The 27,999-nt window shown below is 36.2% G+C and overlaps 4 protein-coding genes across 5 annotated transcripts; 1 reads left to right on the forward strand and 3 right to left on the reverse strand.

Moving 5' to 3' along the window:
- Positions 1-363: 363 nt before the first annotated feature.
- On the reverse strand, positions 364-5,198 carry arl9 (ADP-ribosylation factor-like 9). The gene is made up of 4 exons (XM_044127129.1): positions 4,743-5,198; positions 3,081-3,258; positions 2,248-2,423; positions 364-1,237 (listed from the first exon to the last, which is right to left on the reverse strand). Exons 1-4 carry the CDS (start codon positions 4,971-4,973, stop codon positions 1,061-1,063), a joined length of 762 nt encoding a protein of 253 aa, XP_043983064.1. The 5' UTR covers positions 4,974-5,198; the 3' UTR covers positions 364-1,060.
- A 371-nt stretch (positions 5,199-5,569) lies between these two features.
- Positions 5,570-7,324, reverse strand: LOC122837060 (snRNA-activating protein complex subunit 1-like). Of its 2 annotated transcripts, none has more exons than XM_044127128.1 (2): positions 7,255-7,324; positions 5,570-6,860 (listed from the first exon to the last, which is right to left on the reverse strand). In XM_044127128.1, exon 2 carries the CDS (start codon positions 6,839-6,841, stop codon positions 5,762-5,764), a length of 1,080 nt encoding a protein of 359 aa, XP_043983063.1. In that variant the 5' UTR covers positions 6,842-6,860; positions 7,255-7,324; the 3' UTR covers positions 5,570-5,761. The 2 variants fall into 2 exon arrangements, with proteins under 2 accessions (XP_043983063.1, XP_043983062.1); XM_044127127.1 differs by lacking the exon at positions 7,255-7,324 and adding an exon at positions 6,971-7,090.
- Positions 7,325-8,036: 712 nt separating this feature from the next.
- Positions 8,037-19,252, reverse strand: srp72 (signal recognition particle 72). The gene is made up of 19 exons (XM_044127130.1): positions 19,040-19,252; positions 18,209-18,329; positions 17,285-17,405; positions 16,853-16,996; positions 15,842-15,953; positions 15,716-15,747; positions 14,601-14,725; positions 13,673-13,730; positions 13,460-13,591; positions 13,244-13,372; positions 12,332-12,404; positions 12,112-12,176; positions 11,902-11,997; positions 11,024-11,127; positions 10,860-10,937; positions 9,772-9,909; positions 9,659-9,696; positions 9,412-9,571; positions 8,037-8,945 (listed from the first exon to the last, which is right to left on the reverse strand). Exons 1-19 carry the CDS (start codon positions 19,137-19,139, stop codon positions 8,765-8,767), a joined length of 2,007 nt encoding a protein of 668 aa, XP_043983065.1. The 5' UTR covers positions 19,140-19,252; the 3' UTR covers positions 8,037-8,764.
- A 1,435-nt stretch (positions 19,253-20,687) lies between these two features.
- On the forward strand, positions 20,688-24,912 carry leprotl1 (leptin receptor overlapping transcript like 1). Its single transcript, XM_044127131.1, has 4 exons — positions 20,688-20,790; positions 21,251-21,326; positions 22,964-23,150; positions 24,255-24,912. The coding sequence occupies exons 1-4, from the start codon at positions 20,775-20,777 to the stop codon at positions 24,369-24,371; spliced, it is 396 nt and encodes a 131-aa protein (XP_043983066.1). The 5' UTR covers positions 20,688-20,774; the 3' UTR covers positions 24,372-24,912.
- Positions 24,913-27,999: the final 3,087 nt, after the last annotated feature.

The following is a 27,999-nucleotide window of genomic DNA, read 5'->3' on the forward strand; positions in this document are numbered from 1 at the left end:
CTGAAAATGTCCATTTTATGTAATGAACAATAAAATGTGTTATCTTGGGTGAAACTTTTGACCATGCATCCAAAATGTTTGCTTCTCTTTGCAAGCTGAAAATAAAAATGTTCCCAAATCATCACAAAATGAGGTCGCCATATTCCCATGATGAGACATCAGGACGCTATAATAATATCTAAAGGCAATAAAGAATGTGCACACTTAGTTTTCCCCCTGAAAGGTTAAAGTTAGTTATTTTCTTAAAGGTTTGTTCACACTGAAGGTAGAAGTAGTCAGGAATTATTCAGTTTTATTTTCCATTATAATGTGGGGAATATTTATGTCACCTATATGTCATCCAAAAATCAACCAGAAAGTTTTGTAAAAAATTTATTTTAAGTGCAAAAAAAAGAGTATAGAACAAATATTTGTCTTTCTTTATTGAAACTTTTAGTATAGCTTAGCTTTCTGAAACATTTGGGAAAGTAAACTAAACCGATTTTCACAGATTTAATTAAAAAATGGAGAAGAAACAGAAAATGAAATGGGTAAAATAAAAACATCCACCTGCTTAACAGCTTAAAAAAAGGAATCCTGTCAACTTACGGTCAAAAAAATAATAATTAAAACAGAAAACAGTTTTTACACTGTAGAATAAAACAGTAGTGTGTAGTGTTTCTGCTGCAGGTTTTTAATTTGAAATTAACAGAAAAGTTTAAATACAAATGAATCGGCTCATTGGCGGCTCCAAGTGGTTGAAAACCGTAACTGCTCTAAACTTGACCAATAACCAAATATTATTTTGTTACTCACATGAATAAAACAAAAAGTGCAGACTTACTGTTTCACTCCAAGAGACTTTAATGGGTTTATTTTTCTGTCTGTTATTTATTCTTTTCTTAAAGCACATAAATTAGAAAAAATAAATTTTTAAAGTTTTAAAACACCTAAAGCATGTAACAAGTTGCCATGAACTTAAAACCTTTGATATCCTCCCATTTCTTTAAATAAGAATGCAAAAATAAAGGATTTGTTGCATTGGATCAGCAATACTGCATAATTTCTAAACCTCCATGATTTATCTGTCTCCAGAAACCATCTGGAAGATCAGGTCCCGAGCATCCTGGACCCCTGAACTAAGCTCTGAGTCGCCCTTCCTCACATGGGTACCAATGAGGAACAGCCTGCGGTCCCCAGCTTCAGACAGGGACAGAGCATCATGGAGGTCAGTGATGTTACAGGATGTGGGAAGATCCTGGAATTAGAAAATAAACATAACAACAAATGTGGCTCCAAATAAATAAAGCAACTCTTATGATTTCATTAGCAGTAAAACTCATAGTTAGCTTTTTAATTTTTATTAAAAGAGAACCTTTTACGCAAAGTTTCCACGTTTGTATTTCCATTTGGGTTTCTACAGCTTCTAAAAACAGCCCAAGCACTGAAAAAACTAAAACACGGCCATTTTTTTGACAATAAGTTGGAAATGACTTGTTTCAGAAACCTTTGGAATGTAACAAATCAGCAGGCACTGCCTGTTACCTAGCAACTCCAGCTAAGTCCAGCCAGTTACCTAATAACTCAAGCTGAGCACGTTTGTTCATCTGGCTGTATGCATATGAGCTGTGCAATGGCTGCTGGAAAAGCCAGCAGTTTTATTGCTGACTTACAATCCAGAAACCACTTGTAGCATTCTTATTGGTTGTACAGGAGGCTCTACTTCTACTTTTCAAAGATGTACGGCTGTATAATTATGCAACTGTCTGGAGTCATTTTCACATAAAATGTTAGGGGGCATGCCCAGAAGCAACTTATTTGGATTTTAAGCGACAAGAGGCCCTAAAACTCTAACATTGTATTAGGGCCATTGTAAATTGTTTAAATTGAGATTAATATGTGAAATCTTCTCAAAAATACTTGGAAATTTTCTGAGCTTGTTAAAGTCAAAATTGAAGAAGTTGAAAATTTTTTATTTAAGTTTTTTTCTTGCAAATGTTCAACTATTAGAAAAAATCTGATTAATCTCAAATTTTCTGTTGTTTGGCAGAAATGTATTCCCTTTATCCATCGACAACGGCCCTGATATGCAGATGTACTAAACCAGGAGTTCAAAATAGGCAGAACTGACATGAGCAAAATATGATCTAATAATTGTGTGCAGAAAATGTAATGAACAAGTTTTGTATCCCCCACAGCTAACCTGTTCAAGCAAGTGTAGTAGTTCACTTTTAAAATCTGACATCCAGAATTGCTTTTTCTTCTCACCTGTTTGTTGGCCAGCACCATTAAAGGCAGGTGGGGGTGAAGGGCCAGCAGCTCGTGTAAATGTTTCTTGGTGACTGGAAAAAGCTCTGGGTTGGCGGAGTCGACCACAAACACCAGCAGCAGAGCTTTGGGCATGTACTTCTGCCAGTACGGCCGCAGACTCTCCCCACCGCCGACTGAAACAGACACCAACCGACCTTAGTTCAAATGTTTCAACATCTAAATGTCTTGAATTATTTACATTTAAAGTAAAATAAAAGAGACTCAAAATATAAAAGTACTAGGTTACCTATCTGGCAGTAGAATAAAAATATATAATTTAATGCAATAATGAGACTACAACTAATTAAAACAAAGCAATAAATTATGACTGAGAAATTATTGTTTTATTTTGACCAAGTCCACTTTAAAACAAGGCTACAAACAAACCTACATTTTTGGCTAATGAGCTTTGGTTTACAGTGTTTCATTGATAAAGTGTACTGTTTATATTTGCCCTCATGCTGATTTTTTTATTTTAAACACAAAATGGAGGTTTTTCCATTCAGGAAAGTGCACAGAGCAAACAGACTCAAGAAAAAGCAATTTTCTGAAAGAAAAATAGCTTTTTTTTCTATTAATTACGCATTTGCTTAATTACTACCCTTAGCAGTAATTAAGCAAATGCTATACAAAATAAATAAACATTTCAATCCAAAAAATAATCAAGAGAACAGATGTTACACTGCAAAAACACATAATCTTGCCAAGGATTTTTGTTCTAGTTCAAATAAAGTCTCGGGGCATTTTAAATCTCTACCTCAAGGCAAAGCCAAGAACAAGTTCAGACTCACTTTCTAGAAACTCGATGTCCATGTCATCTTTGCTGATGGAGATGGCGTTCAGGCCCTGCGTCGGCTCCACCTCCTGCTCCAGACTGCCGCTGGAAAAACAGTGCAGCAGGCTCGTTTTCCCGGCTCCGTCCAGACCCAGGACCAGAACCTGGGTTCTCTCTGACTCCACAGGATGGGCCTGGAACACAAAACACAGCTGTAGCAACACTTTAAAGGAACGCAAAAGACGAGTTTAAGCATGACTAAGTCCTGCATTATTAATGAAGTCAAATCTGCACAAGTGGGGAAAGAAAATGAGCTGAAATATGGAAGATGTGTGGCAGAAAAATTTAAAACGGATGTTTAAGACTTTCAACAATTACAGTTATGGATCTTATAATTAGAGTCAGGAATCAGAATAATTATTTTTATTCTTATTTGTTACATTTTGATTGATATTGTCTAGTAAACACTAACAAAATGCGTCATCTTTTTTTTTCCTTTTCATCCATCCATCCATCCATTTTCTTCAGCTCTATCCGGGGTCGGGTCACGGGGGTAGCAGCTCCTCCGGGGGAAGCCCAAGACGTTCCCAGGCCAGCCGAGAAGCATAGTCCCTCCAGCGTGTCCTGGGTCTTCCCCGGGGTCTCCTCCCGGTGGGACGTGCCCGGAACACCTCACCAGGGAGGCGTCCAAGAGGCATCCTGACCAGATCCCCCTCAACTGACTCCTCTCGACGTGAAGGAGCAGCAGCTCTACTCTGAGTCCCTCCTGGATGACTGAGCTTCTCACCCTATCTCTAAGGGTATCAAAGGGCCTGGGACCCCATACTCCCAGAGAACCCCCAACAGGGCTCCCTGAGGGACACGGTCGAACGCCTTCTCCAAGTCCACAAAACACATGTAGATTAGTTGGGTGAACTCCCCGAACCCTCCAGGACCCTGCTGAGGGTATAGAGCTGGTCCAGTGTTCCACGACCAGGACGAAAACCACACTGCTCTTCCTGAATCCGAGGTTCGACTATCCGACGGATATGTGGGTCATGTACAGTGAATTTCAGCAGGGAGCAGGGCATCAGTTGTTGACAAGCTCTGCTAATCCAACTCATTTGCTTTTGCTGCTCCATTAAATTTCTCCCTGGTTGTGTTGTTAGAAGGTTGGGTGGAGAGATGATGGTGTAGGGGATATGAACAATGAGTGATAGAAGAGATTATTTGAACTTCACCCTATCTCAGCATCCATAAAGCTTTTTTTAACAACTTTTTTGGAATTTGGGGTCATAGTTCAGATATTATTTTATTGTTTGGGATGCCAAATAGCTGATCTAAGTAATAAAAACAAACAAAAAAATATTAACAAAAGCTACGAAAACTAATTACTCCAACAGGCTGCCACTATGACCCGATAAATATTACATTTTAATAGATATATATGCATTTAGTAACTGGTTAACAAACTAAATATAAAATATAATGAAATAAATAATGAAATACATTTCCCAGAATACAACTCACAGTAACTTCCAGAGAACGTGCTCCAACATGTTGTTAGAATATGGAGATTTAACAATAAAAGTGCACCATCATCTTGGAGGTTGTTTTAACAAGTAAAAATATTCCTGAAGTTATCTGGAGTGAATATTTCTAACTCCTTAACCCTTACCATTTAGAAAAACTCACTTACCGCCACTGTTGTCGCAACCTTTGCGGGAACAACAGTTTCTTCAACCGGAGCTTTCTTCTCCCTTTCCACCTCCACTTTCACGTTCTCCCTGCCGTTTCTGCCATCCTCTCCCGGCCGAGTATCGAGCTTCTTCTCCTTGCCGGATGAACCGTAGTTCCAGATAAGATAAGCGACTCCGCCTGCAAGAACGGCGGAGGCGCCGAAGACTCCCGCATTCCTCAGACCGAGCATGGTGCTAAACTGTCTGCTTAACTGCTGCGTAGTGGGCGCCGGTTAGCGTGTGAAGAAGACATTATCTAAATTATAACCAAAAAAAAAACGGAGTTTGTCTATGCTACTCCATGCGACACTTCTCTTCAACAAGTGGATTAAGTCACAGGAAGCTCCGGATGAACTTCTCCGTGCCATATATCCGGGTGAAACGCCTTCTGTTGATGCAGTTTCAAGAATTGACCGCCAGGTGGAGCAAATCTGTTTACAGGTGATAAAGTGAAATCTGACCAGCGGAGGTCGCTGCTGTTCCTGATTTGAGATACAATTATGTTGAAACAGTGCATGAGCTGCTTATAAATCCTTTAATACACTTCTGCTGTTAAAAAAAGCATTAATTTTAGCATAAATTCAATATTGATATATTCAAGAATTTGCATTATGTTGTGTGCAAATGTTTTACAATTCCAGATAAGCTTCATAATGCTGTGCCTCAGAATGTTTTAGCTTAACATCTAGCCATCAAGTTTTTAAATGTTCAAAGTTGACTTTCAATTATTTTCCCCATTGATAAATTTTTCTCGCAGCCAATTTTGCTCAATTGAAGAGTAAACAACTTATATTTTTTGCAACTTTATTAATCTTGTTTTATTTGCTCATAACAACAAAGAAAAAGCTTTAACTTGTCACTCGTTTCATCAGCAATTCTAGCCTTTAGCCAAATAAAAAAGGAAGAAAAAAAATCAAAGTGCTCCGAACTTCTTAAAGTATTTCCTTGAAAACGAACAGAACCTTTTTAGAGTTCAGGGTTATCCCGCCTCCTTCATCACTTTGTACTCTGTATATGCTGCAGCCTGGCTCATCTTCCTCAGAGGAACCCCGTGCCGCTGCTCAGGGGTGCTCAGCAGCCAGATCTTGGTGTTACTTTTCTCGTCCGTCTTGCCCAAGTTCTTCCAGGTCCGAGCCCGCAGAGAGGCATGAGTCTTCCTTCTTGGAGGTTTCTGGACCTGCTCCCCATCTGAGCTGGAGTACTCCGCCTTCTCCACCTCTCTGTGTCTCCGGGATTTGGATGTCGTGTGGACATTACTGTAGCTCTTCTGCTTGATAGAGGAGAGAAGCCTGGCTCTGCTGCTGCAATCTTCCTCTGGATCTTTATCGACTTCACCTCCAACATTTTTCTCTTTGGGCAAAGCACGCTGCTGCTGCTGCTGCCATGAGAAGAACTCATCCATACACTGTTTTAGGCGGGAAGTATAGTCCGGATGAGTCATATTGACATCAGCACGGACTTGCGTGGCCTCCTTCAGCTTCTCATAGTGGTCCTGGATGTCGGCCATTTCTTCCAAGATCTCTGCAGATTGGAGCTCCTGAAGTGACGATGCCTTGCTTAGGAACTCCTTGCATTGAACTTCCGGTTTTGTTTTCTGCTTGTGGAAGGTCAGAAAATGCGGCATGGCTGTGTAGTGGAAAGCTTTGGTCGCAGCAAGCTTGTGATAGATGTAAAGAACATCATGATGCGCTGCCTCCTCAGACTCAGTGAGAAACCTCTGAACATGGCTCCAGTCCTTCAGCGCTAGCCTGATGTGGACGGGTGTGGAGGCCGGCTGCGTGTGATAGAAGGCGAACATCAGATACAAACCTCCCACCCGGATATGGTAGCTGTGCGGAGGTAAGAAGTACTTCACAGCTGTGGCCAGAGCGACCCGGCAGAACCTCTTCATTTCAGAGTTGTTGGTGGTGCCGAGGAAGATGTCAGAAAACTTCATTTCCCTCCAGATAGCCGAGAAAACGCTATACCTGACCGAGTCCGTGCACTGGAAGCGGGACAGCAGCTCCTCCACGTCCTCGGTCAGAGGTTCGTGGAAGAAATCCGTGTAGAAAGATGGCATAGTGTCCAGAGAAACTCCACTGCAAAAGTCAAACCAGTTACCTGCTGTCCAACTAATAACACGTGTTTTTTATTAGTGATCAATTATCACAACACCGCCCTCTAATGGCTAAAATAACAATTTTGTTACCTTTTACTTCCGTTTCCCACCCACTAATTATGCGTTCCAGTTGTAGTCGGAACTGGGAAATTTCAACTTCCCAGTTGGAAAAATCAACGCCGTTCTAAGCCATATTTTCCACTGGGAAACTGGGAGCAATTCATATGACCCACACTAAGGTGGACTTCCCGTTTCAATATGGCCGCTCCTCGCATCAACGGTTTTAAGATGTAGTTTATTTTATAAGACGTCTGCTACTTTAAACTGACTGAACAAGTTAAAAGTGGTATTTGCGTTTGGAAAGTAAAACTTACAATTATGTGTTGCACAAAATGCTTATGGGCATCCCCATGTTGAAATTCGGACATCTTAAAACGTCACCTCGGCTTGACGTCAAACTCGGCTCCCAGTTGCAGTTATCTGATGTAAATTAAAGCAAAAGTTAATTTGATTTCCATCAGATCACTCTCGTTTATATTTAAATATTTGTATTAATTTTTAACATAGCCATTAATGTGCTCGAATCTTACTTTTTAAATAAATTGAATATGTGCGCCTTTTGGGAGAATCAACAATTATAAAACACAACTATAAAAACATTTTCTCTGATCGAGTTCCTTAAGGTAGAGAATATTCATTGGAGTGACATACATTCCTAACAGAAAAATTACTTTAAATAACTGATTGTCAAAAATAAATTGGGCCACAAGATATTGTACAGTTTTCAAAACAAACTCTTGGATTTAAACAAGTAATTGGAACCCAGGATCAGACATTTGGATTTGGAATAAAGCCCCTACGCAACTGTAAAAATATTTTTTTAAGTACAAATCATACTCTCATATCCTAAAAATTGAAGTGAATCTACTATTGAGATGCAAAAGTTTTTTAAAATCAGTTTTATGTAAAATGTATATTCTGAGACAGAGTTCGGGGTTTCCCTTCTCTGTAAGCCATAGTCATAAAAGTATTTCACTGTGTAAAATAAATTTAGTGAAAAAACCCCACCTTTTTTCATGTTTTTATAAAATCTGTAGTTGTATATAACCATATTTCTAGAGGAAAACGAAAATGTTTAAAACAAAAGCAAACAGACTCGGCGTTCAGAGATTTATTAAGACTTAACAAAATGGACGCCTGTTGGGCCAAAATAGTCGTATTTTAGCATGCAAGTGAATCATAAGTTATCATCCACTGCAACACTTTAAAACAAAAAAATTAAACATGCTTCCCTGCAGCAGACTGAAATTGGAGATATATGAAGAAACAAATTGTGTGTGTGTGTGTGTGAAATCCCTAAGGATAACAGTGAAATAAAAACCACAACTTATTGTGTGGAAATAAATCTTTCTTTGAGCTTCCAGACACCGCAGGTCATAAAATGGCTCTTAGTAATAGTTAAAAAAAATAAAAAAAATTAAACAGCAAACACAATTTCAAGGTTATCAAAGTGACAGTTAAGGTCCATTCTGACTTTTTCTGAAGCTGTAAAATACAGTTCATCTTCCCTACAGGGTTAGAAAAATACCATTCATTGCACAGTCAATGCAAATATACAGTTCAGCTGTGTTTGTAGTTTTCTTGTTCTGAGCTAAACAAAAGCGTAAACACTGTTTCCAAACAATAAAAAGCATTTTTATTGAGTGTCCTTTAATTACTCAGTGTAATTTCATCATCTATCATTAAAATAAGATACAGCTGCAGGAGAGCAAAGAGCAAGTTTTGGTTGCACATCTGGATAAATTACCAGAAAAGAGGGGCGAAAAAACCTAAACAACTTGAAATGAAAACCTCTAGACGTCTCTCTGTTGTTCACAAACATCACTACCAGCCTCCTTTGCCGCCCTTCTTCTTCTTCTGTGGTGCCTTTTTGCGTGTGGCTCCAGATGAAGGCTTCTGCTGTCGTGGAGGGACCACGCCGCTGCCGCTGGGGGCTGTGGACGAGCCAGTCGCCGACCCGGGTCTGGGAGACGTCGGGGGGCTGGTGGCGGTTTTACTGGCATCACTGGAAAAAAAATAAGAACCGAACTGTAATCAGACAGAGATCACACTTACTGAAAGGTCTGACCTCCAGACGGCATTCTGACAACAGGATTGGTGGCTGTGAACTATAATCAAAGGTTCAGCACCTTAGATTAGTTCTGCTTTAGGTAACCTTTTTAATAAAAAGGACCAAAAACCATTAAATGGTCCAAAACAAAGCAAATCAAAAAGACACTGAACATCTGGACAGGAGGGGTAAAAGTAAAAATATTTTCCCAATTTTTTGTTTACATAATTTTTTAAGGCATGGGGAACTTCTAGTTTAAGTTACCTGAAATGTTTTATTTAATGATAATTTCTTCTTTAGTGTGAGAAGATTCAGACCAGATCTACATTATAAAAGGACTAAACAGCAGGCAGAACCTCCAGCAGTTCTGCTTCTGTTTTGATGATGTTTTATAAAACGGTACGTGGGTTCATTCACTCACAACTCAGCTGAAGCTGCTGCCGTCGCTCCCTGTGTGCCTTTTCCTATCGCCTCCTTCTTCTTCCCCTTCTTCTTGCCTCTGTAGTAGGAGCGCTCCCTCATCGGAAGCCACCTCTCCGGGTCCGGTGTCGCTTTGGGATCGTAATTTTTAGGAAGTTTGCCTTTAAAAAAAAAAAAAAAACAATGTAAAAATGACGTGGGATTGGTTCTGTCTTCAAAAGAAGTAGGAAACATGAACATCAGCACACCTTTCTTCTTTTTCTTCTTCTTTTTGACCTCGCCTTGGCTGAAAGAAAAATAAATGATCAGTATTTACTGATTATTACAAATCAAGCATTACTCTTTGATGTAAAAATTTTACCCAATTTCCTTGGGCAGGTTTTCTCCGACCACTTTGCCGGCTTTTTTCCTGACATAAGTGGCGCCGTGAGAGTTCTCCAGTTCGTCCACGTCCACGTTGAAGGACATGGTGTCTGCAGACGGCAGGTGCTTGCTCAGACTGGAGACGAATGTTAAAGACACTCAACAAAAACCTTCAGCTTGTTAGACCTGCAACCAGTAAAATTCAAGCACTTTCCATGTACGTTTTAAAGTTTTTCCAGCACCACACTTGAGATAAAACAATACAAATGAGCTAAAAAAAGACAGTTTCAATTCACTATAATCAGAAATGGACAGAGTTCCCAAAAAATCTACGCAAGAGTAGCACTATTTCAACATATTTTTACTCAAATAAAAGTAAAAAGCATCCACTCAAGAAATTACTTATGACTAAAAACATAATTGGGTAACTGGTTAAATTATCCTTCATCTATTAGTTAAAAATTACATCATCAGATGATCTACAATGTAAAGTTAAGAGAAAATTATTGCCAAAAATGTCAATAATTCATATAAGTAAAAAATAAAATAAAATCAGGCAAAAGTAAAATTTTAAAATCAGTTTCTTTCAATAAAAAAAAAAAATACTTCACAATAAAATTACTCAAGAAAAAGTAAAAAGTACAGCGCAGTAAAAGTACATTTTCTCAAAAAAGTTACTCAACTGTGAATCAACAGTTATCTTATTTTTAATAAGAGTAAAAAAAAACAACAGACTGATATTTTACAGTTTAAAAATATTTAAACTGTTAGTGTTTTCCAAATTTGGGCTTTTAATTACAAAACTGTGCAGTTTAAATATCAAGCACCAGAAACCAAGCACTTTCCAAAACTTCGAAATGGCGAGTTTAATTTCAAGGATTTCAAACACTTGTACAAATCTTGTTCTATAATCATTATTCCAATGTTTTAATAACTTCTTTCATTATACTACTCTACAGCTAAAAAAATTATTCCTGTCAGAAAAAACAGTAAATTATTATCTTAAGCAGCAAAAACCAGAGAATGCTTGATTTTTATTGTTTCCAACATCAAGTAAACATGAGTGAAATAACTTTCAAAGGATACGATTTGGCTTTATCCGTGTCCACCAGAGAATAAGCAGAGATCAGTTGTGCCAGCGTGTGAACGTCGTTTGTGTTTTGTCTGTTGAAAAGAAGAAAATGTAAGTTTTGCTGCTGTAAAAAACTTACATCTGGAACAAAATCTGGAAGTATTTCTGCAGGACTCACTTCCACAGTTGCTCCAGGTCACTGATGGCTTCTTTTTTACGTCCTTGCTTCAGTTTGAAGTTTGCAGCTTCTCGCACCAGAGCCAGATGTGCAGCAGATCCGGGCTGTGAAGAAGAAGAAGAAAGTCTGCTGAGACTTTTATAAAACCACCTTACTGTAAACCAACTCAAACATGATCCTGACATCAAATATCTACAGCCTCCTTCAACGTTACTGGCTCAGAATCAGAATTTATTTGATTACATTGGGCACGAAGGAAAGCACCGTGAAATTTAAAAACAGCAATTCTCAAAGGCAAGTGAAATAATTGAATAAAATAATCATAAACAAATATATCTCAATAAATATAAAAATTATAGTGGTAACACTCAGAAACAACTGGGATATTACAGGAAAAAAAAAAGAAAAGAAGAAATACAGGTAAAGATGTGAAAAAGCCTTAAACAATTTCATTTTATATGGCAGAGACATAAAATTACACTGAAAACTGGACAAATCCAACCTTTAATTATTTTTACATTGAATAAATTACAATTTTATGAAATAAATATTTTATAAACACCAAAGACGCCATTATTAGTGGTACTTCTACTGTTCATACTTAACAGTGTTTGATTAAAAAAAGTATTAGTTCCACTGGGAACTTTTTCCACTTACAACATGAGGGATATGTCTTCTTATCATACTTTTAATCAATATCAAGGAATTATTAATTACTTAAAACAAGCTCCTATATGTTGCTGAAATGTAGATTTTTCCCATTTCAAATTTATTAGGGTATCTGTATTAGAAACTAGACAAAAATACTAAGTAAGGTTGTGTTTTTGCTGTTGTTTCCGAGGCAACATTAATGAAACAAAGCTAAAAAACCTACTAACCTGTTCAGCTTGATAATACTCTATAGCTTGCTTGAAAACGTCGATAGCGCTGTCGATATCTTCTTCATGGGAGTACATGGTTACCAGAGCTGAAACCTACAACAATAAACACATTTCAAGTAAAATACAAAACTACCAGATTACTCAGATTTTACAGAAACCCTTAATAATCTAGCAGTCCCAAAAAGAGTAAATATTTAATATTCTCACCATTCCTGCTTTGTGCTTGAACTCTTCAATGGATCGGAGGACGTCACAGGCTTTTGTAACGTGAGCTGAACAGTAAAAACATTAAAAACAGGTTTATTTTGGGGGTTTGTCTTCTTGATATGAGTTAAACACAGTAAAGCTGAATGACTATGTTGACCATACTTATGTTTAACACATAAACGTAAAATAAAAGGAAATTTTGTCTGGAGCGGGTCAGTACCTTGTACTAAATACAGTTGTGCCATTGTTAGTTTAATGCCAGATGCACTTTCTGGGTTTTGCTCTGAGAATTGCTGCAAAACAAAAACAAACAAAAAAGGTTTAAATCATTGATCCTCAAACAGCAGCAGATATTTCCAAGAACAGTAGAAAAAGAATTACAATCATCTTAATGTTTCCATGTGAGATTATGACATGTTCTAGTTTTAAATTATTTCCACATTTGGCAAAAATAAATAAGATTTATACTCATTATTAATGAAGGCAAAAAAGTAGTTTTAGGAATTGCCTGTTTGTAGTTGCTTAGTTTTAGTGGGATGTGAATAATGAATTATCAGACATGTATGCAATTAATTGTTATACAAAATTTTCATCAACTAATGATCTGTTAAATGATACTTTGTTGCATCAAACGGTCCAGAGACAACAGGTGGAAATTAGCATTTTTATGCCATAACTTGGTAGCATGCATGTCTCTTTTTAAAAGATTAATGAAATACTGTACATTGTCTCTGTGTAAATAAACGGTATATTTAACAGTAATTTGACTTTTTGGATAAACTGATTAAGTATTAAATAGAAGATTTTTACAGAATTTGAAGGGGGTGAAGCTAAAATTTCCATTTGATGAGTTCTGGGTTGAACATATTTACAAACAAAGATGTTCTTTTCATTATCTTAAATCTAAAAAAATACATATTTTATCTTTTTTAACTTAATTTCTGCTCTGATGGTGGTGTTTTTTCAGGAAACTCCCCTTTTTGAGTCTATATACTAAATTATTTTACAATTATTTCAATAACTGATTCATCACCATTAATTGCTTCAGGACTACTATTGATCTGAATAGTAGGCAGAATTTCATGTTGCAACATTTCATCCAGATGTGATGGATGGGAATCAGGATGCTCACCTGCAGGAGCTCCACCGCCTTGCTGTGCTGCTTCTCCCTGCACAGCTGAGCCGCCTGGATGAGGACGGGTCGAGGGTGACCCGGGTTCTGAGACTGAAGACTGGACGAGAGTTTCCTGCACTGGTCGGCCTGTTTGTATCCAGACCACAAAGCCAAACCGGATTACAACAGATCTATAAAATGCAGAAGTGGATGAAATCAGAGCATTTTTCTCACCTGATTAGTGTACATGGCAAGCAGCGCTTTGTTGAACTCGATGGCCTGCAGCTGCTTCTTTGCCAGTTTGTATTCCACACCTTCTGCGTTTGTCAGCTTCACTTTTTTCTTTGAGTCGAACACGTTTTGGTCCTAAAAGAAGAGAAAGGGTGTTATTATCAGGCGTTTTTAGTAAAGGAGGTTTCACTTTCAGAGGGCTAGCTCTATCCTTACCTTATTGATTGTGATGATGTTGTTGGCCGTCACAGCCAGAAGTCCGACATCAGAAGGCCTGGAAACAGATCAGATTATCGTGACTCAGCCATTCAAGATGTTAAAATGAGAAATACTGTGTTTAAAATGAGCTGATCTGAAGTGGTCATGTTTTTAAAAATCTGCGTTTCCATTGCATAAAGGGCTAATTGTTTATAATATGTGGAGTTAAAACAAAAAGCATTTTATTTTGACATTATTTTGTATCACCCGTGTTAAATACTGAGAAAGCAGAAAATTATGTCTATCACACAACATTAAAGATATAACAAAACAGGAACCTCTCAGGTTGCTGAATAGAAAAATAAAAGATTAAAAGAGTAAAGTATGAAATATTTCACTCCCCTTGAACTTACAGATATTCAAACAGGAGTACCTCTTGAAGGAATTTTAAAACTTCGCTCCATCAAAATCATGTCTTTTCCATCATGCTACAAATTTTCTCTGCTAAACCCTCAGCTTTTATTTTTATCACATCCTCATCTTCATATTAGTCATTTTTATTGACAAGCTGCTGATTCAGGTTGGCTGAATGAGCGCGATTGGAATAAAACTTAATTAGCTTGTTGAGCTTTTATATTTTTAAACAGAAACGCATAAAGTGAGTTTTTAAACCCACACCGGACTCCTTTTCGACCGTTTCTCTTCCCCGTTCTAGTGCGGATGCCATCTTGTTTCTGGGGCCGCTTAAGTATGACAAGCGGCGCCCTCTGCTGGATGGCGGCCAAACTACAACACTGAAATAAGGTCTAATTGACTGGAACTAATTTTAATCAAATAAACCATTAATCAACACTTGTAAGTCAATTAATTGTTTGCATCCCAAGTTAAAATATTTTTAACACTATTCTCATTTCCGTAACACGTCTTGTGCCAAGTCTAGACTCACTTGAGCTTGATGACCTGGTTGTAGAGCTGCAAAGCCTCGTCTGTTCGGCCTTGCAGCTGCATGATGTACGCCATCTGAGAATGGATGACCGCCAGCTCCGACTCGATGTCTTCCTCAGTCACATCCTGAAACAGACAGACAAATGATAGCTGTCTGGTGCCAAATTAAACGATCTAAACACCACAAAACTAATAGCTGATTTTCAGTCAAATGCCTCAAAAGTGAATGATCAAATGAATTCAAAATTTTAGAAATAATCTAACTATTGTATTAGCCTTGATTGTTACTAAACAGAACAAAGGTTTCAAAGATAGCTCAAAAAGTTTTAGTTATAACATTTTGAGGGTGTAAAATGATTAGAGATTATTAACTTCCAGTCTAAACTTGCATTTCACATTCTAAACACCTATAAAAAAAAGAAGCTTAATTTTATTTTATTTATTTCTGTCCTGTTGGACGTGGAACATTTTGGATATAATCAATTCATAGTTTGATAGAACAAATCTTTGTGTGCAATTTATTTTGTGATTGTGGAATAAATACAAAACTTCAATGTAATAAAATATATAAAAATATAAATGAATGAGCTTCCTTGGAGGAATCTGATTTAAAATTACACTTAACAATGGATTAATAAAATAAATTAAGGAATAAAGCTGGTTGAAGCAAAGGTCTCGTTTAAAAATTGTCCACATTGACAATTGAGTTCTAATAAATGGAAATATTGTTTGCAATAATTGACATTTGCTTTTATTTTGATCAATTTATATATCAAAAGCAAATGTTTCGTCACAGGATTTGTACTGAAAGGAACGAATTGGGTTAAATTGTCCAATAAGGAATTAAAATCTGGAAATCATTTATTTGAGCAAAAAGAATCTGTGTGCAGTTATTTGAAAAATATTTTATATATTTGCAAAAACAAACATTATAAATCTACAATACATGATATGCCCTCTCATGTACTTTAAGTATAATAAACACTTCAAGAATAATGAGCAACAGCTCTCATAATCTTCTCAAACTTGCTATGTTCTCAATAATTCACAACTTTACAAACTCACAGGATAACAGGCATTATTTTTTTAATAAACAAAATAAAAGCAATGACTTACAGAATCCTCTGCCAATGAGATTCTACAAAGTTCTGCCAAAAACAGAAAAATATTAACCTGTTAATATCAAACACATGATTTGAAACGTAGAAGTTCGACTAGGTGAGTAATAATAAATATGCTGACCTTCTGCTTGCCGTAGTGTGTTGAAGGCCTCCGTCAGCTGTCCTTGACCAATCAGAGCGCAGGCAGTGTTGTAACAAAGCTCATACGTCGACTCGGAAAGACCCAGATCCTCCTACAAAGGAAAACAGATTGACTCTAGATCCGTTTTTAAAAAAGAACAACAATAATAAAATCACTTTCATGCAACTTAAAGTTCTGATCTCAGCAACAATATTTTGTTTATTGTGAATTTTTGGGTGTTCTGACCATTGATGAACATTTAGTGTTCAGCTTTTCTCAAAAATGTATGAACATAAAACAAATAGTAAGTTTATTCACTCAATTTTACAAATTTCATAAATAATTGACAAATTCACTATCTTACAAGACTAACTGCACTCGAGTGAGCAGGTAGAAGAAAAATCTTGCATAACCCCTTTCTCTTTCTCAATATTTACAAAATAAAATTTCACATTAAGTTAACAATAAGTTGCAAACTGTATATCATTCCCTCCATCGTTGACTCTAAAGTGTATAAGACTTAATTATTTTTTCTTATAAAGTGTTTTGAATTAGCTCACAGTACAGCGGTTTTTCAACTTCTCATTCAAACTATTCCATAATTTCACTCCATAAATAATTGTTTTAAAGTAGTACACACAGTTTTACTTTTGAAATCATACTTCCTTCTGTCACTTGAGTTTAAGACAAAGAACTTCTGTAAATGAATTGACAACAATCTCTTTAACCAAATCTCTTAGTTTCAAGATATTTGATTGAATAAACAATAAGTATGTTCTCTATTATTCACTTGATATAGCATTCTCATAGCTTTATCTTGTGTCACAAACAAAATAAAAATATAAATAAAAATATAAATTGAGAAAAGAAAGCTGAATCAATCCAATAAGAAAAAAAGTTTTCAAAAATACTGAAACCATCAAAATTGTAGATAATTGCTAATTTTACATATTTTGGAGAGAAAAGAGGGAAAATGATGAAATGCGATCTTTGTGTGTGTTTGAGCATTACCATTGGCACCTTCTCCCACTGACTCATCGCAGCCACTACGGCAGCCAGGTTGGTCTTCCTCTCCTCCTCGTACTCATCCTGAGAGTTCCTGATCAGGTCTGTGTAGACGGTCTTGCACTCATCGTAGCGCTCCAGTCTGTACAGCTACACAAAGAGAAGAGTTCAGATCATCTGACACACTAACAGCATCTGAACAGGAAGAATGAAGCCACAGTGTACCAGGAAAAATCATTACACTGAACAATAAAAGCTTACTCTCAGTCTCCATGACGCCATTACTGAGATTCAGTAGAAAGTTAAACCAGGACATCAGTGGGTGTAATTATGTGTATTTATAATGATGCATATAAGAAATACAAACTACATGAACAACAATAATAAGTACAATTTTCTCCAAGAAAAGACAACAGCAGAAACATTAAACAGTCTCACCACTTGACCATAAAGTTCCTTCAGCTTGTCTGTCTGGTCAGGAGCATTTTCAATGGTCTTCAGTGCACTTTCCACTCTGTTCAGCCGATACTCACAGTACGCCTTCTCAAATACAACCTCACTAATATATAAAAAAAAAAAAAAGAAAAAAAGAGAGACAATTACAGTTCCCAGATTCAGACAGTTTCAAAATCTCAGTTTAAATACTCACTCTAATCAAATTGTTTCTTCTTTTCTTCCACAAACTGAAGGTTTATCTGATTATGTTTATTTTTTAAAGCATCACAAAACAATCTTATTAATCGCTACGAACCGATTTTTGAAATAATCGCCAACTAATGTAGTAATTAATTCATCGTTAAATGAAGCACCCAGACTCAAAAAAGTTAATTTGCTGAAATTACATAATCAGAGCAGTAATTAAATCAATATTCTACAAAATGTATACATTTTGCTCTTAAGATATAAAAAACCCTGTCTGTAAATATGTTATGCTCCTCAAGTGACATAGTTTTAACTTCACCTGGTTCAAATTATGTATAAGAAAGATATCAGATTAAGTACCTTTTGCTATCAAATTATTAATCAGTTAATTGAAAATATATTCCACAGATTAGTCCTACACTGTACTGATGTTAAGTCAAGCACAGTGGAATTAGTTTCTCATGTTGAAGTATTTTTTAACTGGAGCTACAAAAGACCAGGTGTGGAAAAAAACATATTTTTATTCCAATTTAAGTTAATAAAATGTTTATTTGCATCTTTTATTGTATTTCTAATATTGTGTAAAAAAGGGCTTAAGTGTTTAAATGAAAACTCTGCAGGATGTGCCAATTAATTTTTAAATTGATAGAAGACTAAAACAATCGTTAGTTGCAGCCCCATATGAAACATAAACAATTTAATATTTTGGTAGCTGTTTACCTCCCAAGTACTTTGGTGTGAGTGTTCATGACATTCAGTGCCTCCTTGAAGCTCCCATTCTGAACAAGGCAAACAATCTTACAGTGAAGGGCCGTCACATCGTCCCTGTTCTCATGCAGAACTATAGCAGAGGCAGAGAAAAGAAAAAAACCAAGTTATTAAATAAAATAATGAAAGCAAGAAAATTATCAAATTACATCTGAATTATCAACCCAGTTTTAGTTTGTAAACAACTAGGGATGCACAGTTACGAACTCTACATCACAACATAATATCCTAATATTCTGAAGACTTGATTAATAATTATAAGTGCACTATTTTCTTTAATTTTATTCACCATTAGGAGATATAAGAAATATGTATTATATTGATGCAATGCAGTATCATGTTATTTTGCTACTTGTGCAAAACAACAAAATGTCAATGTTGAATATGCGTATGTGTGTTTATTATTTTATATTTTACAGATCTGACTTTGACTTGAAATCAAAATATGAAAGTTGAAGTGATAATCAACTCCTTATAGCTCAACAGTAGGTCAGGGTAGGGACACGTCATTGGTCAGAATACACCGGTGCACAATCTAGTGAGAAAATTTTATTCAATAGTGATCTAACATGATACACAACACACCTTCCTCATCTGTTTCATAAACTAAAACACTGTGGTTATCAAACAACAAAAAATGGAAAGGTGTGTCTCTCTTTACAGAGTTGACAGTTTTAGTTTAGCAACATGCTAATAAGTAACAATGATCCCCAGCACAGTATGTTGCTAACAGCGACCGCGGCTCGGGTTTTAAAGACGGTCCTGTCAGGAATCGACTCTTACTTTTAGAAAGCGCCTTCAGAGCTCGGGTGTAGTCGCCATTCTGTCCGCAGCGGTTCACTTCGGTCCACAGCGAAGCAACGGCCACCCCTCCACTCGCCATCTTTGCTGAATGGACCGACAAGGTAGGCGGAAGTAGAATGTGTTACTTCCGGGCTAGAAACCAAGTATTTGATAAAAGAAAATCAACATTTACACATTAAAGAAAGAAAAATAATACAGCCTTGATATCTGATGCAGGTTCATTTTGGTGAAGCAAATAGCATTTTTCTTGACATTTTGCATTTGAAATTGTCGCAGTCACACGATGCCTTCATAGCCACCGATTTAAATCGGAATACACATTTCAGAATATAAAAACAAACAGCAGGCCGAGCTGTCTTTCAAATGGGGAGCTCCAAATGTGAACTTTTAATGTTCAGCTCTTGACTCAATAGGCAGAACACAAAGGCTTGTTTACAACAACAAAATTGGTAATACTTTTTTGACGGGTTATGAATAAGACAGTCATGACACCGTCATAAACATGACATAACACCTGTCATGAACATGAGTAAGTCTTCATGAATATTTATAACTGTTGTCATAAAGTGTCTGTTGTCATTCAAAATGTCTTTGTTGTGACAACTTGACAGTAACCAAGAAATCATGATTTGACATAAATTAGTTATAAAAGTATTACTGATTAATCTTTAAAAATGATGTAGATTTATGTTATTAATAATATTACTAGCTTTAATTTTAATCAGTAATTTTAATTTAATTTTATTAATGTTATTAATAATATTACTGATTAAAATTTTAGCTTTAATCAGTAATATTATTAATAATATAAAGCTACATCACTTTTAAAGACTAATCAGTAATACTTTTATAACAAATTTATGTCAGATCATGATTTCTCGGTTAATGTCAAGTTGTCATAACGAAGACATTTTTGTCTAGGTTAATGGCAAGTTGTCATAACAAAAATATTTTGAATAATGTCAACTTTGTGTTAAAAGTGTTATGATTTACCAAATGACACTTTAGACAACAGTCATAAATATTCTACTCATGATCATGATAGGTGTTATGTCATGATTTCGACGGTGACGTGACAGTCTTATTCACAACCCGTAAAATAAAGTGTTTTCACAAAAGCTAAACTCTACTTAGAGCTGGCATATCATATTACATTAAAGTTTGTAGTCACAATGTAGAAAAAAATATGAATAAGAACAAAAGGTAAATACTTTTTCAACACATTGTATAATTAGTGAATTCCAGACAGATGCAGGTGTTTGTACTTTTAAAGTACTTAAAAAAATTACAGTGAAGCTACTCAAGTAAAATTAAAAAGTACAGTGCAGTTAAACTACTGCTAAAAGTATTTTCTTCTTAAAGTTACGCACGTAAATGTAACTAGCAGCCCACTAGCTATGCGTAATAATATATTTGTATTTATTGTATATTAAATTTAAGATGCTTGGGATACATAAGATAAATGTATAACCGTAGACATAAGTGTGCTAATGAACCTTGCTTGCTTGAATATTTCTGAAAAAAAAAATGTAGTTAAGTTTGAGAATAAACTTAGTTTTTATGTGAAAATGTAAAATTCCGATTGTAGCAGTAACACGCGAAAGCCCCATATTCGGAATTCCTCATCTATAGAGGAGGGGAGAAGGGGGGGAGAAGAAGAGGGGGTACTGTTGTCATCCGTCAGGGCAGTGTGTCGAGCTTTTGTCCAGGAGAAATGGCCGGGATCAAAGGTATAAAAAATGCCCCAGCTTTCCTTGACGATTCCTTTTTATTTAAATGGAAGCGGCTTTAAAATGCGCAGGAGAAGAGTGATGCGTTTAAAACACCCATCCAGCTAACGGAGGGTGTATATTAGCAACGGTTCCGCAGTTCTCTGAATCTAGCTGAATCACCCGCAGTGTTTTCAAGTGTCTGTTTTCCAGCTTCCACGGTTATTAATATGTAGTAAATAACGTGTAACATCGCAGTTAATGTCGGTCTTGTTTGCCAGTGTTTTCCCTGAGCAGCTCTTATTGCTAATTTCGTTGCTCGGATTAACGGCTGTTGTTAGCCAGCAGCTACTAATAGCACGACAAGCGGTTCCACGTGAAATCAGCCGGACCATCACATGTTAAAAGCCTCGGTCCTCAGCCGGTTCTGTGGTGTCACTGTGATGCTAACTGAGTCTGAAATTCTCTGCCTCTTTTACAGCTCTCATCAGCCTCTCCTTCGGAGGGGCCATCGGCCTCATGTTCCTCATGCTTGGATGTGCCCTACCAGTATATGAGTGAGTACAATCAGCGCACACTGTGTTAGGGTGTGTGGGAATCAATGTGTGATTCCAGTGCAGCCTTTAATGAGGGTAAGGGTTCATACGCAGCCTGGAGAAGTATTGATTTTGTTAGGGTGACCAGATTTTGATTTACAAATAAAGTAGGAACAGTCCTGAAAACACTTCAATCATACTTTGTTTACTTAATTAGACTTGTGTTTGTTGCATATTTAAAGAGTTCCTTCTGTATAAGGGTTAGAAAAAATAGTTCAATACATTTCATAAATCACCAAGTGCAAAAATCACTTTAAGATATCTTGATATAATAATAGAAATAATGCATTAGAAAGTAATACGTAACAATAGGTAACTTTTTCAGTCACTCGACAAAAATTACTCACAAAAAGATTATTTATCTGTAATAATATGATATCACAAAGTCAATCAATCAATTCAATAGATGAACTCTCACTCAGTCGTTTTATACTTTGTGTGTAAATGCCCTCTGGATGCCCCAGACAGAATGCGAAAAGAGGACATTTAGTCTCTCGAAATTTTGATTTCACATTTTTCACGTCTGAATGGACAAATATATTTATATCCAGACTATTCAGTATTTCCTTGTCTAAACGTTTTGTCCTTCCTTTATACATTCCTCCCTCCATTAAATCCTTCCTTGTTTTCTTCCTGTCGTCCTACATTTCTTCCTTCTTTGTGTCCTCTTAATTCTTCCTTTTTCATGTCTCCGTTCTTCAGTCCCTCATAACATTTCCTCTTTCCTTTCTTTCTTCCTCATGGCCTTGCTTCTGTCCCTCCTTTTGTTTCTCCTTTAGTTTTCACTCTTTCTTCTTTCTTTCCTTTGTGCATTCTTTCAATCTTTCTTCTGTCACATCTGTCGTTGTTTCTTTTTTGTCTTTTCCATATCTTACTTATGTTCTTCATTCTTTCCTTCATTGTGTCCTTCTTTTATTCATCACTTGTCCTCCTTCATTTCTTTCTCATTTTTGATTCTCTTTCTTCCTTTATTTGTTTCTTCCATTTATTAATTTCCCTACCTTTTGTCCTTTTTTGTTAATCATCTCTTCTTTCATTCTGGTTTTTGCTGTTCTATATGTAGAGTCTGCACACTCTGGAAACATGTGCCACGAACTAATTATGAATGTTGATATTTTATATTTTAAAATGATCATAAAGATGAAAAAGTCTCAAAAATTGAGTTTACAGGAAAAATGGGCAGAAACCCTGGAGGTTGCAGTTCCAAGGCCAGATCACAGAACACATCTTTAAAATTGTTCCTGCAGTAAAACTTTTACTGCAGATCTGTGCAATATTATCAATAGATGCACATCCCAGTAATTCAATCTGTCTGCTGTTTGCTAGAGAATAATAATAAAAAGCCTTTCTCTCTTCATCTAGCAGTAGTAGAAGGTTGGACCTGAGGATTTTCAACAAGCTGTCCCGACATGAACTGGATAGCAACCATGTACACAAATCATGTACTGATGAAACTCTTAACAACACTCCAGTTCTTAACAGAGGAAGTTAAAATATTCTAAGGGCAAAATATTGGTAATTCAATCCCTGACCTCCGTCACCACAGCATGTGTGTATTTATGTCTCCTTCATTTGTCCCGCTTCCTTTTTTTATGCAGCAAATACTGGCCTTTATTCCTCCTCTTCTTCTACATCCTCTCGCCCATCCCTTACTGCATCTCGCGGCGGGTGGTTGATGACACAGACTCTGCCAGCAACGCCTGCAAAGAGCTGGCCATTTTCCTCACGACGGGCATCGTCATCTCAGCCTTTGGCCTGCCCATCGTCTTCGCTAGAGCTGAAGTGGTAAGTCATGGAGACTTGGTTGTTACTAAATGTTTTTATGTTGGTTTTCTTTCAGAGATAAACTTTAAAGGTGACCTATTGTGCTTCTTTGATAATGGGCTACACAAAACATGTTCATTACATTTTTTGTACAAGGTTACTCTTTGATAATAAGATTTCAGTCTGTTCAGTTCTGTCTATTTCTTAAGGATTTTATTTGATACACCAATACAAAGTACTGCAAAACAGTAAAGTAGAAAGAAAATGGTTCTCAGAATAATATTAACAGTGACCTATTCTGTTTCTTAAACAGGTTAGGATTAGTCTATGGGCTATAAAAACATGTTCATTACATTTTTTGCACAAAATCATTCTTAGATAATATAATTTTAGTCTGCTCAGTTCTACATATTAATAGTTCCGTTCAGAATGAGCTATAAATGGCATCTTGTCACTTTAAAATCAAATAAACTGCTGCTGGACATGCCCCCAACTCAACATTTACAATTGCACATAAAAATGGATTCAAATAGATATGCAATTATACAACCGTGCATCTTTGAAAAGCAAAAGTAGAGCCTCTTGCACAACCAATAAGAATGCAACAAGTTGTTTCTGCATGGTAGGTCAACAACAAATCACTTGTTTGTACAGAGCATACAGCGGTAAAACCAGCTGACCAAATGTGCTGGAGTTCAGCTTGGGTTTCTAGGTAACCGGATGGGCATTGCTGGGGTTGCTAGGTAACTGTGCAGTACCTGCTGATTTGTGACGTTACATTTTGAAGGTTTTTGAAACGGCTCATTTTCCAGACACCAAAAAGCATAAACTTATTGACAAAAACAAAAACCCTCTGGATGTCATTTGAGTGCTTGAAATGTTTATAGAAGCAGTAGAAACCCAAATGGAAGCATAAAACCCTCCAAAATGTCAATTTTGCATTTAGTTCAGGTAGGCACTCCTCTCATTAAAGTATTGGAAAAAAAAATACCTGGGTGTTTTTGTAAACCCAAATGAAAGTACAAAAATGTGCAAAAGGTACATTTTGCATAATAGTATGCAAATGTTTCTGTTTAGACGCTCTGCTGGTCTGACCTGAGTTGTGAATGCGCTGGTTTTTTGCAGATTGCCTGGGGGGCGTGCGCGCTCGTGTTAACAGGTAATGTAGTCATCTTCGGGACCATCCTGGGCTTCTTCCTGGTCTTCGGCTCCAACGACGACTTCAGTTGGCAGCAGTGGTAAAACGGCCAAATGACGGAGAGCAGCAGGGGAAGGGGGGACCTTAGTCTGAACTGTTTTTATTAGCATTACAATTATTATTGTTATTATTATTATAGTATTACTGTTTGGTTGTTGTTGTTATTCATATGAGGACCACCCATCCATAGACTTACACCAGACCAGTGCAATACTTTGTGTTTTTTTTAAATCGCCTGCTTTATGTTGAACTGACACAAGAAAGATGGAAAATGCTGATTTGTACTATGAGTTTATTTTTTAAATTTTGTTTTAGGATTTGTTCTCAAATAACGACAAGATTTCTCCTTGTCGTTACTTGACCTCCTGCTTAAATCATAAGTCATTGGTATTAAAGGGTGACATTTTGCTAAATTAGCGCAGATTTTGACATCTTCTGTAAATGTAAAGTGACCTACATTACGCTTTGACTCTTGGTGAGAACCTGACTGTTAGGGCAGGAATCAATAATGAGCGTCTTTTGAAGAAGTCACATGTGGCTTTTCCTTTTCATTTGGGTTCAGGCTTGTATCTCTGCAAACAAATGTTCTCTCCTTCATTTAGCTCAGACACCAAGGAAAAAGAACAATACTCTTTTATCTAATTGTCATGGAAAAACCTTTCAGAGGATTGTCTTAATGCAACATGCAGGCATCAGCAGCTATTCAGTACAGGCATTAAAAGATAAAATAACTACTAACAATGCATTTTCCTACATGATAAACGTTATGCTCGCAAACACGGCCATTACTTTTAAATTTGCCACATGCTTTGAAAGTCTACAGAAACTTCACGTTTTATACTGTCAAGATATTAATTTATTCTGCCTGTAAAATATGATGATATATGACATTTAAACCTTTTTTTAATTAGCAAATAACACCAGGAGAAAGAACAGCAGGCTGGCATGCACCCAGACATCAGATTTTATTACCATCTTACTTAGCATCTATTTGCTCTGATTATATGTGAGACATCTGCACTGTAACGCCCAGAAAGCAAGAAAAGCCTTGCTTTTTTCCAGCAGCTAGCTTAGCTTCAAGACAGTCACGCTGTTAGAAAAACCACATAAATGGCGCATAATTATCACTAACAGCCTTTAAACTTTGCAATCTGACTCCTTGATCGTATCAGTGAACCCGCAAATGTGTTAATTAAGCACATTTCCTCCGTTTCCTGGATAAAAACTCCAGCACATTCACTGCTTTAACTCTGGAGGTTGTCTCGGAGTCTACGACATTTTGCTCTAGCATGCAGCTTGAGGCCGTTAAACTGCTTTAGGATCTAAACATGGAGTTAAGCTGCAGCCTGAATGCAGCTCTTCTCTGAGGGGAAGGTTTAGATCTTCAGGTTGCATCGTTTATTTACGTTTTCTCCATGATTTGTCGAGCCCTGATGGTGGCTCTTCCTCTGGCAGATTTCCAGAAATATAATCTCACAATCAAAGATTGTTCTTCAGTCTTAATACTATTTATTCTAAAAACGTACAAAATGTTCTTCGTAGCAACTCAAAATCACCAAATTACCACAAAAGACAGACAATGTATGGAGGAGTTTCTGTTAAATAATAACATTTTTAATTCCTCTGACCCCAACTTGACACTGCATATAGCGAAGATTAAACAAGAAATAAAAAGTGCTGAATGATTTTAATGGTTACCAAAATAATAGATTTGTCAGTGGATTTTAATTATTCTTTCTAAAAATTCTAAGCTGATCAGAAATTCTGAATTAGTTATCAGCGATTTTTATAGAACTAGTTAAAATAGCACAAAATCTAAAAACTATAAAGATAAATATCAGTGTCCCTTTTCAATGTTCATCCTGAGGGAATAAAATTCTAGCTTTTGTTTCTTATTCTGCGCAGAATGTTTTTTATGCATGCTGTCTGAAAAATGTGAGATGGATGTGCTGCAGAAGCATAAAATATCATTATTCCTGTTCTTTCACCCTCCAGTATAAAAACTAATTCCTCTGTTCTTGCAGAGAATGCATTAGTTTTTAGATCGCTTCATTTTGTCAGTAGATATAAAAACTGTAGCTGCATCGTTCCACTGTCTCTCTTTTCGAGGGTTCATATGCTTTCTAAAATGACAGGGTTCAATTTTTCCTTGAGGTTAAATCTTTAATCATTGAGCTAAAGTAAATTTTAGCAACTAATCCACAGTTTGTTTTATGTTTTTTTTTTTTTTACTGGAGATGCACTGATCAGGATTTTATTGACTGATACCAGTGTTTTGTTTTCTTTTCTTCCAAACTGCCTATTCAGATTTTTCTTGTAAGGACTGTAAAAACTTAAATGTGTAAATTTGAATTTAATAATGAAAAACTTTCATTGATAAACTCTTTACTAAATTAAAAAACAAAGCGCATCAACAACCCAGATGTTCACTGATGCATTTACCGATCCGTAAAATTGGGATTTTTGATTCATTCAGTGAAAAAGGCCAGGACTAATCAACCAGTTTCAATCAAAACTAGATGCCACATGGTATTTGGTTTTTACAGAAATAAAAATATGATTGACCAAAAACATTTAGTCTCCATTTTCAGAACTGCTAATTAAAATGTATTGCTTTTTTCTCTTTTTTTTCACACAACCCGATCAAAGGCATTGATCATATTAAAAGCTTAACTTCACACAATCTTAATAGTTTCTGTTAAAAACATTGAATAAAAAAAGCTGCTACTGACTTTTATGTGACTATAACAATGTTTGGTTGTATGCAAGTCCATCTGCAAGGTGACCTCCAGAGGTGTGAACATCTGTATGTTTCCAGTTTTAAGCTCAATAAGTTAAATGTTCTCAAGTTTATTTTGTTTCATAGTCTGCTGTGAAAGCCCTTTGATGTGACAGAGGCTGGTGTGAAGCTCTGGGATGGGTTTCTGTGTTTTTCTGTTTGTTTCTGTTGCTCATGATGATGAGAGGATATTGTATTTATTTATTTTTTCGATTGGTTCCTTTTTTTTTATCTACAATGCTTGTGTTGAAAGAACGACAGTCTGCATGGTGATTTTCTTTTTTTTCTCCTTTTTTTATTTTTAATAAAGGCCATTTTTGAACATCCGCTCTGTTGAATGACTAATAATGCGTCCAACTTTGCAGCATTTATTACTAAGAAATCTGAAAATCCGACTAAATATACCCTCTATGACACAAGTTTTCAGATGCGCTACATTCATTTTGTGACATTACAGGCTATAAGCATTTCAGGAAAAGTTCTGATTTGATCAGCCTTTAAAAGAATCTTAAAGGAAAAAGTGATTAGTTTACTGATAGAGACACAGAAACTGGATAGTTGCCTAGTTTTCATGCGCTGCTAACCACAGACTGCTTGTCATATTTTACCAGAGTTCATTACTTCGTTCAGAGGGACAGATTTGAGATTTCTTGTTGTTTGATCTTCATATATTCAAATCATGCATTATTTCAGTATTTGTTTTATTCATATTTTCTGTGGATCAAGGTTTTCCCCCTCAAAATTATGTGTTTTATAAAAATATAATACACCTTTAAATAATTATGCATGGAGTTATTACTTTACTACAGGATTTATTTATTGTTTTTATATTATATAAATATTTTCAGGAAATTTAAATGTTATGTTTTTCTTGTCTTTAAGCCATAAATCAT

This window comes from Gambusia affinis, linkage group LG09, assembly GCF_019740435.1.
Source record: "Gambusia affinis linkage group LG09, SWU_Gaff_1.0, whole genome shotgun sequence".
Lineage (NCBI taxonomy): Eukaryota > Metazoa > Chordata > Actinopteri > Cyprinodontiformes > Poeciliidae > Gambusia > Gambusia affinis.

Excerpts from the sequence above, each read along its gene's own strand:
- leprotl1 (XM_044127131.1), top strand. Across the intron at positions 21,327-22,963 it reads TGTGCCCTACCAGTATATGA|CAAATACTGGCCTTTATTCC; the intron begins GTGAGTACAATC and ends TTTTTTATGCAG. Across the intron at positions 23,151-24,254 it reads TCTTCGCTAGAGCTGAAGTG|ATTGCCTGGGGGGCGTGCGC; the intron begins GTAAGTCATGGA and ends GGTTTTTTGCAG.
- srp72 (XM_044127130.1), bottom strand. The coding sequence starts at position 19,139 with ATGGCGAGTGGAGGGGTGGCCGTTGCTTCGCTGTGGACCGAAGTGAAC. Across the intron at positions 16,997-17,284 it reads AGGAACTTTATGGTCAAGTG|CTGTACAGACTGGAGCGCTA; the intron begins GTGAGACTGTTT and ends CTCTTTGTGTAG. Across the intron at positions 8,946-9,411 it reads GCAGCAGCTTCAGCTGAGTT|TGATGCCAGTAAAACCGCCA; the intron begins GTGAGTGAATGA and ends TTTTTTTTCCAG.
- arl9 (XM_044127129.1), bottom strand. The coding sequence starts at position 4,973 with ATGCTCGGTCTGAGGAATGCGGGAGTCTTCGGCGCCTCCGCCGTTCTT. Across the intron at positions 2,424-3,080 it reads GGACATCGAGTTTCTAGAAA|TCGGCGGTGGGGAGAGTCTG; the intron begins GTGAGTCTGAAC and ends TGTCTGTTTCAG. Across the intron at positions 1,238-2,247 it reads TGGTGCTGGCCAACAAACAG|GATCTTCCCACATCCTGTAA; the intron begins GTGAGAAGAAAA and ends TTCTAATTCCAG.
- LOC122837060 (XM_044127128.1), bottom strand. The coding sequence starts at position 6,841 with ATGCCATCTTTCTACACGGATTTCTTCCACGAACCTCTGACCGAGGAC.